Here is an 11806-nt window from a genome sequence, read left to right on the forward strand (position 1 = left end):
ATTATTTACAAAAAATAAAAATATTGTTTACAAAATATTCAATAATATAACATTAAACTGAATATATCAAATCCATTAATTTAAATTTATTTCAAAAAATGACTGTTTTAATTCAGAACATTTATATAAATAAAAACATTAATAACGGAGCAATGATTTTAATAATTTAAAATTATGAATTTGTATATGATATGTATATTATAAATTTTAACAAATTTGATATACTTCAAGTTAAGATTATATTTTCATAAATTATTAATTAATATTTTAATTTGCATTTAAGAATTTAATAATTAGTTGATTTTTGTTAATGTTAAAAATTTAAAATAGTAAAATAAAAATAATTGATATAATATTTAAAATATAAATATAATAAGTGCATATGTTTAGTGTCTTGGACTCTTGATTGATGCATTATAAATAAAATTATATGATATCTATAAATCCTGGTATATTAATTATAATATATATTTTTTCATACATACCATTAAAATATACATTTCCTATGTATTTATAAACTATTTGTGATTATTTTGATCTTAAATTTAATGTTATTAATGTATTTATGGAATTTATATGTATTTTCCTAGCGTCTCTATACATTTTTCATATTTTTGTCTGTATCCATGTATTTCCAAAGTCATTTCCTATTCATATATATATCCAAGTTATCGGGTTACTGATGCTTTAATCCTTTGATTGTTAAAAGTCTAAGCATTACGGATCAGTTTGTTTTTGGTGGAAATTTAATTTGCATTGGTCAAATGCACAGAACCACTCTCGAACTAAGGTGGAACTGCCCATATAACACGAACTAACGTGGCCAACTATGACTTTTAACATCCTTTTTTCTAGCAAGTGGACCTGCCCATGTAACAGAACTAACATGTGGGTTGAATTTTTATTTGAATAAACCACCTGCAAGTGGTTTTTTAATAACTACTCTCACTGTTTTGAGAAGTGGGTGTTTTTTCTCGAAAAAATGATGCCACTTGTTTGATAGAGAAGGTCTTTAGTTGAAGTTGGTAGACACATATCCGAAAAAAAAGAATGCTTCTATTTGAGAGTAGAAATAACCACCCTATATCTATTCATAACAGAAAACTTAAAGTGTTGTTTCTCTGCAACTCTTCCATCACCTCAATTCTTTCTATTCAATTTGTTTCAGTGGTTCTTCATTGTTTCCTACCTGGCTTCCATGGTATCTACAGAGGAAACTCAGATGCACTCGTATTTTTGATCCTTTGTGTAGCACAAGGGATTCTATTATGGTAATTCGTAATCTACACTATTTCTATTCTTAGAAGTATATGTTTTTCTTTTCTTCTTGCATTTTTTTGGTTGATCTAGCTATGGTTTTATTTGAAATTTTGATCCTATTTTCAATCTAATGGATATAGATTGGCTTTTAGATATTAAAATCTACAAGGGAACAATGAAACTAAAATTCAAATATGAAATGGTGTTTTCCACAAAACCTTCCTATGATCCCTTAAGTGTAGAACTAATTACATGTAGACTATATAGTCTTCTTATTTCCTATTCTTATTCTTCTTATTCTTTTGGATATTCATTTATTCTTTAATTGGTAATGCAACCCTAATAGAATTGATTTTTGTTGATTCCATGGGTTGACTTTAACCCATCCACCACCCAAAAGGAAAAATGAAAAGGTCTGAATCTAGAAACTAGAATAGAGAAAGCCTATAGATCCATGCAGTTCTATATGCATGCCTACACCTCTCCCTTTACTTGTAGACTATTCAGTTTTGAATCCATTAGACCTTCATAAAAATCTATTAAGCATGTATTTCTCACAGGTCCTTCTGTTAGACAAGAAAAAACTTGCCCAAGTAGTCTATATATGCTTATTGCTCATCCTGTTCACATGGGTCCAAATAATGCCCTAATAGCATACCTCTTGTAAATACTAACTTAACCTTTTCCATTTTGGTGATAATTAATTTGATGTGATGCAAACATAGATGATCAATTGATCCATTGGGACAAACCTAATTTAATATTGACCCTCTTAGTTCCCACTACTAGCTGCACCTTGGCAAAACAACCTCCCTAACATACTGGTAAAATCTGTCTCCTACCAAATCCAATATCACTAGGAGGTCTATCTATATACATTGATCATGTTTCTTCCAGATTTCCATGTATCCATTTTAGATGAAATTCAAGATTTTAGCACAAGTGCTTTAAGAACTAGAGCTGGACACCATATCAGCCAGAAACAAGGATGCTTCAATTTTTGAAAGAGGATCTGAGGTTTTCTAGGTTCAGTAGACAATGTTTTGGTAAATATTTCATCTTATGCGATATAACTGAATTAGAGGTGAAGTTTGTTCAGAATTTTATTGGAAATGTTCATTTTCTATATACTTTTTAAATTAGAAATAAGAAAGAGAAGATATATAAACAAAGGCTAAAAACAATGATATTCTAAGAGCCAAAGAACTGAAGAAGAATTCATAAAATGAACAATTAGTCTGGAAACAAAGATCATTTAACACATTTTATTATGGAAGCCCAGTTCAGAGTTAAGCCATTAATAATAGAACTAGCAAACACAAGCTTTCACAAAATGTTCACAATAAAGTAAGTCTCTTTGTAAATTGGGTTTTGAGAATATTGTTGTAGATGGTGATTCCTGGATTGTGATAAAATAAATGAGAAAGGGAAGAGTTAGTTTTCTTAGCTTTTGAGTCTAGAAACCTAGAGGTTATCCCAATATTTAGGAATCATTTTTTATGCTTTTGTCTAAGTGGGGGTACAAGTTGGTTAATTTTATAGGGAAAAAGGCCCTATAAATGAAATGTAGGAATCATGTTTGGTATTCTTGTTTTATTTCAACCCTTTTCTAGGTATATATCAATTACTTAAACTATTGATCGTAATTAGAACTTTAGGAGGACTCATATCATGTAGTTTCTTATTTGTTTCACCCATCCTATGACCATCTTTGATGGGAAAAATGTCATTACTCAATTGCAACGGGCTAGGCCTTGGGCCAAAGCCTATTCAAAATTCAAGGAGTGCCAAGCCCATGTTTAATTTGCAGGAAAATATAAACTCTCTTAATTTTATATTTTTAGTCATGTATCTCTTGGTTCAAATTCAGACAAGAATGTTAGACTTTCCAATAATTTTAGAATTTAAGGAAAATGAAGAAATGCTTCTTCTATGACTCAAATTAACTTGAACCCATATATATTACCATCATGAAACTAGAAAACTGATAGAGCACCAATTCTTCTAGTTTTTTTGAGTTTGTTGGAGGAACCATTGCAAGATGTGCAGAGAACCATTAGATACATCAAAGTGATAATATGAGATCTTAAGGGAGTACTATAATCTAAAGGCAAGATTATAGGAAGATTTGTGTTGTAAAAGAGTATTTTCAAGTTTACTATAAAAAATAAAGACTATTTTCATGTTATCACTTGTTAAAAGTCCCTCATACATTTCTTTAGATAAATTAAAAAGCACTTGCTTTTAATTTTATGCACAACTAAATTATTTAGATTTGTTGGATCACAAGTATGAATATGACGGAACTCAAGATTTATTTTTTAAAATTTGAAATTCTCTTGTGCCCTTTGTTAGAAAACAAAAAAAAATTATAATTATTCTAGAAATAGTGGAATTAATAGCTAAACCTTAAATAATTCCGTATATGTTTAGATAATATGGTAATAGTCTCTTCTTTAATAACTAAAGAATGACCCTGTACTAAGTATGGAGAAACTACAACATCATTTAGTTTGAAATTTACTATTTAACTATAAAAAAAAAATTAGAAAAATTAATATGGGTCTTACATCTTTGTAATTCACAATGTATTATGACTTATTTTGTTTGAAAATCAATACTAATTTATGTTGTTTTTAATGTGATTTAAAAGAGATTAAATGAAGTCTTATTTATAAATTGGTATTTACTATTTATTTGATAAATTTATTGAGTTTTTTTTATAAATAACCACATTTGTATCACTTCAAAGTGGATTTAATGTGTTTGAATAAACCTCTTCTAAGGAAGTTATTCTATTTGAAAGTGGAATTAATCACTTTTAGATTCTCTTTTCTAAAACATTGGAGTACCACGTGTCTGAATGGAGGGATTGTTGCCTGACCACATTCCTTTTGCTCAAAATGGTAGCTTTCATTGCTTTTAATCAGCCATTTATTTTCCACATTCTTTTATACAGGAGACTTGCCCTCAAGTAAAGAACATACTACTTCTGGATTCTGAAGGGAAGCGTGTAGCTGTCAAGTACTACTCAAATGACTGGTTAACAAATAGTGCAAAGTTGGCTTTTGAGAAATCTGTCTTTACTAAAATTCAAAAGACAAATGCCCGAACTGAAGGTGACAAATGCAAAATTCCCTATCACTTATATATCTTCTCCATATACTGTACTGTTTAACCTTCTTAGAGGAACTTATGTTGCCTCTCCTTTATCATTTTATTGTTGTCATTCACAAGTTAAATGAGCCATTGACATTTCCAATATATCTGACTTTTTCAACAGCAATTATATCAACAAACTAAGACAAGTTATTTCTTTTTCCATTTGTATAATGGGAAAAGGGATACTAAGAAATTTCAAAAGGCTATGGGAAAAACACATGCTCCTTGCTTCTGTTCTCATAGTTATGAACACATGAACATGTACAAAAATAATTTGTGTATGCTGAAATTGATTTTCAAAAATGACCTTTTCTATGGTTTACATTGACTTTTCTTCTATTAATTAGCTAGGTTGAAGATGGTCTATAACAAATTATTCATCCCACCCCAGGATGGAAAAGTCTCATGTTTTCATATATTTTGTTGATAAAATATATTTTCATACTAACTTTCAAGCATGGAACTATTGACCACATTTTCATCGGTGAAAATGTTCCCTAGGTGTAGAAATAGAATAGTTTCAGTTGGCTTGTGGGGAACAAAATATATTCTATTCATAGTTCAAATTTCTTATGTCTGACTACTTATTACATATGCTTCTATTTCACCAATACAGCGGAGATTGCGATGATTGATAGCTACATTCTTATCTACAAGTCAATTCAAGACCTATACTTTTTTGTCACTGGAGGTGACGATGAGAGCGAGATCATCCTAGCAACAGTTCTTGAAGGATTTATTGAAGCAGTTACACTTCTCCTCAGGTCCTAGTTGTCATAGTTGTGCCCTTCTCCCTCATTTTCTTTGCACATGGATTTTTACTTTTACTATATACAGTCTTTTAGTTTGTGTACTAATTTGGTTTCTTAATGTGTATCTTCATCATCCAACAGGGAAAATGTCAGTAAGAGGACTACACTTGAAAACTTGGATCTCATCTTCTGTTGTCTTGATGAGATGGTTGATGGAGGGTATGGATTATGTGATTCTCATGTAATTAGTGTTTAGTTATTTTGTTGTTTTTTTTCTTATTTATTGGATAAAAGTGATACATGTTTTCTCTCACAGTAAATAATGCACTAAGGCCCTATTCGCTTTTCGGTAAGTTACTTACCCGGGTAAATGCAGTTTTTTGGGTAAGTTTTTCTGGGAAACACTTACTCGGGTAAGTGCATTTACCCATGTTCTTTTATTTCTCATGTAAATAAGGAAACGATCATTTTAGTCATAAAAATCACTATTAAAAAGGGCATTTTTGTCCCATTCAAGTGTTGGCAACTTTCCCCCTAGGTGGGAAAGTTATTTATCCACCTAGGAAATGGATATCACTTACCCGGTTATTTACCCACCTAAGTGATACCTAGGAAAATAAACTTTCCCTGGTCCCACATAAATCTGAAAAAAGAACATGGGATTCTTGATCAATGGAAACCAAAATTCCATTGACCAACTTTCCCCCCTCTCAAAATCTGAAAAAAGAACACCGCCTAAAAAAGTAGGCAAATGCACCAAAATAAGTACTTGGTGCTATCCCCTCAAGAGGTGGTTACTTGAGAGACTAAGGAGAATCGTAAATTTTGTTAATTGTGGCTTCATTCCCTGTTGATAAAACATATGGAAAGAAAGCTCTCAAAAACTCTCTAAACTTGAAGGATCAAGGAAAGCTGCTTCTAGGATTTAAAGACCAATATCTTCACAATGCTCAGAAAATGGTCCTCATTTGGACTTCTAAAGGGCCTAAAATCAAAGCCATAAGTCCTTCATGAAAAGATTTTGACCCTTATCCATCAAATGATACTCCTTTTTCTTTCCTACTCCTATTTTACAGGAAATTTGTTTTCAATCTCATTGTCTTTCCTCCACTGAATTTAGAATAGAGAACCATGAAAAAAAAACATCCATTAAAATGTATGAGATAAATTATACAAAAAAATCAAGATTCTTGCTTTCAATTACTAGTGTTTCTTCATCAATATCAGATATTCTAGGCTGAAAATTTCATCTCAAAATATTCAACCATCAAGTTCAAGTGTCAATAGAATAATATCCGGGACATAGTGAGCAACCAAATAAGTTTAGAGAAAGCTTCACCATTTTGCACCCTCTAATACTTGCTAAATATGATAGATTATTTATTTGTTTGTTTGTTTATTTGTAAAGAGGAGAAAATTACGAATAGAGAAACCCCAAAGGTCTTCTAATCCAACCCTCTCCATATCTAAAGTAGGTAGGGACAAATCTACGGAATGGCTCAAACCAACTTAATAGTACATATAGTTCAATTACAACTCGAGTGTTCCTTTTACTCTGGTAGTAGGGGTAATCATGGGTTGAACTTGCATTAGAACCAATGATAAGTGTTATGATCCAGGCTCGAGCTAAGCTTTGCACCTGTAACTTTAAATAATAAAAATTTTATTTATTTATAATATTTTATATTATATGGTGTAATATATCTATGTACTATTAAAAGTATGAATGAGAATTTGGAACTTTTGTTTGACTAATGTACCCCTATTTTTGAATTTGATCACTCTCTAATTTTAAAGGCAAAAAATGTAATTTGAACTACTATTATTCACCCCCATTCAATTCCCCTTTCATTAATTAGGTATTAATTCTTATTATCTTCCATTGAATCTTATTCTTGAGTAAAATATCCCTATTTTCAAATTTAGTCCTGCTCTAATTTTGAGGGCAGAAAATGTAAGTTCAACTACTATTTTTCACCTTATTCAATTCTCACTCATTAAGTCTCATATTCAAGGTATTAACTCTCATTCTCTCTCATTGAATCCTATATTTAAGCTATTTTTCTCGCCAATATTATGTTTTATCAATTTGATCTTTATAGAAAGCATTTGGGTACATAAACTTTCTCGCCAAAAAAGAATACATAAACTTTGTAGAAAGCATTTGGGTACATCTCTAACATTTTATACTAATCATATAGGTGTGATAAAGAATAATTGCTTTTATTGATGATGAAAATAAATTACAAAATTTAAAACTGATCCAAAAAAATAGAATTGTTTTCCTTTTTTATGGCAAACAATAGTTCAACCTTTTCAGTCAAATGTGTTGATCCTTGATGTCATAATTAAATAAAAAACTTTCAAAAATATAAACACATAAAAAATTATAAAAAGTATACAAATTTTATAGAAAACACTTAGACACATATCTAATATCATATATTCATCATATTAAACCAAAATAAGTGTGATAAATAAAAATTGTTTTATATATAGAAATATAAAAAATGTAAAAAATTAAAAAATAATATTACTATCATCACCATCTAAAGCTGCAATGTGTATAGCATGTACACATTTGTTGGTATTGAAAATGTTATGTGGACTTGGGCTAGGCCAGGTTTGGCTTGGCTTTGGGCCGATGGCATTAAAAAATATGGGCTTCAACATATATAGGGATGTCAATGGGTTGGTTCTATCCGATTAACTGAGCCAATTATGTCAATTTTGGTTGTTGGATCTTGTTTCAATTAACAATTAGGTCAATTTTGGTTATGTCTGATTACCTGAGCCAATTATGGCATTAAAAAATAAGGGTTTCCAAGTTTTAATATAAATTTTATTATATTTTATGTTTGAAATGATAAAATTGATAAATAATATATAAGATAACATTAGTTAAAAATGCTCAATTTAAAAATATATAAATAATATAGTATTTCATTATCATTTTTATTAATTTTATATTATCAAAATTTAAATTTTAAGTTATTATTAAATAAATAAATATAGTTGTCAGTATAATCGAGTATATTGGGTCAAACCCGATTATCCAAATTATTAACCTAGGTGGTTTTGGGTCCATCATTATGTCCCAATTAATAATCAATTCTAGACTAGGATCACCCTATCCCATCCCATTGACAACCCCAATTCAACACATGGTTATCTATCATTGCCTAATTACTAAAATGAAGGCCTTGCCTTCATCTATATTAGTGTAACAGAATATGCTATGCGCATGTGCAAGTAAATATTATATGGTATTTTGATTGAATTTTTATAACTTGCATGCAACCCAAGGCAAGTATCGACTTTATATAGTATAGATAAGGATAGACAATCCTATTTATCTATCTATCTATCTATCTATCTATCTATTTATCTATCTATCTATATATATATATATATATATATATATATATATATATATATATATATATATATATATATCATAAGTATATTATTATTATTATTATTATTAGGAAAATCCCTTAAACCTCACCTAACTTTCGGGGATAAAGGGACTTACAAACCCCTTCCATTACTTTTAAGTGGACAAAGACATTAAATGTCTATTATGTCCATACTAAGGCTGCATTTGGCATTCCTTATTTTAAGGACTTATCTCATTTTTGCAATTAAAAATTCAGTGTTCATAAGGGCATTTTAACAGCAAAAGGGAGACAAGTCCTTAAAATAAGGAATGCCAAATGCAGCCCAATTCCTCCTATCAAGTTTGTAGATTTTTCCTATTCCAACTTTATCATTAAACTATTAATATGAGTAAATATGTTTTAGTATTTCAATTTTTGATGCCATAAACTACCTCATTTTTTATTAAAGAGAGCTTTAAGGTTTTTTTTTTGTTAAAGATTTAAGGGAATTTGCATTTGTTGATTTTACGTATGGGCAAGATTGCCTTATAATATATTTAAATCCGTGACATCAGCAGATGCTATTAGATTTACAAGGATAAAGTAACGGAAGGAGTGCATAAGTGGTTTATCCCCAAAGGTCAGGGGAGTTTTAAGGGCAGGTCAAAGTTGAGAGGAAGTTTAAGAACTTTTCTAAAAAGAACAGGGGAGGTTTAAGGAATTTACCCTATTATATTATACGAATTGGGTTGGGCATGAAGTATTGGGCCCAGGCTTGGCCCCCTATACTTTTTGGGCCTGATGCAGGCTGGGTTTTTGGGCTGGGCTAAGAATGATCACCCCTATATTGTAGTTTCCACTTACTCCTTTCCTAGAAAAAGGGGAGTGCTTGTGGCAAGCTATATTACCACAAGCACTCCCCTTTTGCCACATAAAGAAACTGTCATGGCAGAGGAAAACTTGAGTTGTAATTGAACTGTATATAGGGATATAAAGGCAATGTCAAATTGGTCTATTGAGCTCCTCAATGGCAATGGTTAGAGTTAATTTTTATATACACCAAGTTGACACATGAAAATTCTAACAGGAGAGCCACTAACCAGAATTTCATCATTTTCAATGTTCATTACAAAAACCAAGAATGTCAACCCTTACTCTAGCAAGGCTCAAGGAAAAACACTCTAGGCTCAACCTTAGGCTCATGCCTGAAAGAATAATGCACATGTTTGAGGTGCTTTATGTCAAATTCATGTCTCTCATGCACTAATTGAAGTGAAATAAATTCTCATCACAAGAACAAATCAAAGACTAATCCTAAGATTTCGGGTATATGCCTTTAATTTATATAAGTATGTAGGGTTTTCAACTCCTATTTGAGGCTTTTGATGAGCTTTGCTAGTCCTTGTTTATATGATGAACAATCTTCTTATATATATATATATATAAATAGTTCCACCACTTAGCACTCATTTTGTTCATATTAACACTGAGTACTCATGACTCATGTATGAGGCTTAAGCCTCACCCATTGATGTTTATGCCTTACAGGCATTAGAAGAACCCATGTCTCATCATGCCTCTGTGTTTTAGAACATTATTGATCTGGTAAATATGTTCTACAACTGCAACCAGAACTTGCTTATTAATGGTCAGGAGTCCATGATTTTGGGATTCTGAATCTTTCATGTAATTTCTTTGAAGTGATGACTGTGTTTTTGCAGTATCATTCTTGAAACTGAAGGAAGTATCATTGCAAGCAAAGTTTCATCCAATGGTCTGGAATCTGCAACAACATTCTCCGAACAGGTAACTCTCTTTTCTAACCCAATAAATAAATGAGTGAATAACCATAATAGAGTAGAAGATAGATGGAAAGTTCTCCCACTCTTTGTGATTCTAACAGAAGCCCAACATTCTGTTTTTTTCTTGCAGACTTTAAGTCAAGCACTAGCTACTGCACGGGAACATTTAACAAGATCTATTCTTGGATAATGTCTGCCTCGTTGAGGGGGGAAATTTAAAAAAAAAAAAAAACGAGTCTTCATTACTTATCTTTTTTTCTTGGATGTTTATTAAAACTTCAATTTCTTTTTCTTTTTGGCAAAAAATCAGCCGATTAATTTTGAGTTTACGTCTCCAAGAGCCTTTGTTATGATGATCCTTCTATCTATTATTTTCCCTTTAATTGGGTAAGCTGAATACTATTGTCCAAGTCGACAGGTCGATGGTTCAACCATCCGGATCAGCAGGTTATTGACCAAATCAATGGTTTTAGGGTAAAATGGTACTGATTGCCTGACTGATTCCCAGATCAATCGATCTGATTTTCAAAACCATGACTAGGTGTATAGTTGCATCTGTCCCTCCTGCGACTCCACATTGACAGAAACCTCGTACACTAGGATGCCCTATTAGACCCAACAAAGCCATCATCTCAAGTTGTCAATCCAGGGTATATGACTGCTACTCCTACAGAGAGAGGGGCTCTGCCTGGTTTCTTAAGCAGCTAAACCAAAGACGAAGAATTAAATCATATAATAAGGCCTGTTTGACATAATAACAGTATTAGCCTTTAACTACCAAAATGGGCAAAGTTTAATATTCCTATGTGATATACAAAGAATATGTTTACAGTAAGGAATGCTAAGTATTTGGGTTCTTCATATACTTCAAGCTCCATGGGTATAGCTCATTGAATTTTACATGTACTCTGTTCCGTCCCGACCCTATAATCCCCTTGTAATGTCTAATCTGTAATAAAAAAGACTCAAAAAAAGAACAATGTGTATCTATTGCGGAGCCCAATTTATGAAAACAAAAGCTGATGATGTGTGCTTAAGATCTTAGGTTATGTTTGGGAGTGAGTTAAAAATAAGCAATTATCAAACAAGTATTTATTTTGGGCCAGGACCACAGAAATAAGAACTTATTTGCATTTGAGGAACAAGCACTCCCCAATAAGTCTTTATTCCTAAGAATAAACACTTATAAAAGAAGCAGAATAAGCACTTATTCAAGAGACCCAAATTTTGGGCTTATTTTTAAGTGTTTATTTCCTTGATTTCTAGCCTGTCTTGGCCCGCCAGATCATTCTAAAAATACCTAAGTACCCCTATTTGAAATAAGTGTACTTTCACCAAACGTTCATGAACACTTATTTTTCAAATAAAAACTTCCAAACTCTGCCTTTGTATGCCATTGCCTTCAAAAACAAATTTGACCGATCTCAGTGCTTGAAATTGCACTTCATTT

General features: G+C 31.3%; 1 protein-coding gene across 1 annotated transcript; it reads left to right on the top strand.

Moving 5' to 3' along the window:
- Window positions 1–1088: 1088 nt before the first annotated feature.
- Window positions 1089–11231, top strand: LOC104589630 (coatomer subunit zeta-1-like). The gene is made up of 6 exons (XM_088900004.1): window positions 1089–1271; window positions 4220–4379; window positions 5039–5186; window positions 5316–5393; window positions 10276–10360; window positions 10487–11231. Exons 1-6 carry the CDS (start codon window positions 1269–1271, stop codon window positions 10544–10546), a joined length of 534 nt encoding a protein of 177 aa, XP_088756130.1. The 5' UTR covers window positions 1089–1268; the 3' UTR covers window positions 10547–11231.
- Window positions 11232–11806: the final 575 nt, after the last annotated feature.

Source organism: Nelumbo nucifera, chromosome 3, assembly GCF_055504915.1.
Source record: "Nelumbo nucifera cultivar China Antique chromosome 3, China Antique-T2T, whole genome shotgun sequence".
Lineage (NCBI taxonomy): Eukaryota > Viridiplantae > Streptophyta > Magnoliopsida > Proteales > Nelumbonaceae > Nelumbo > Nelumbo nucifera.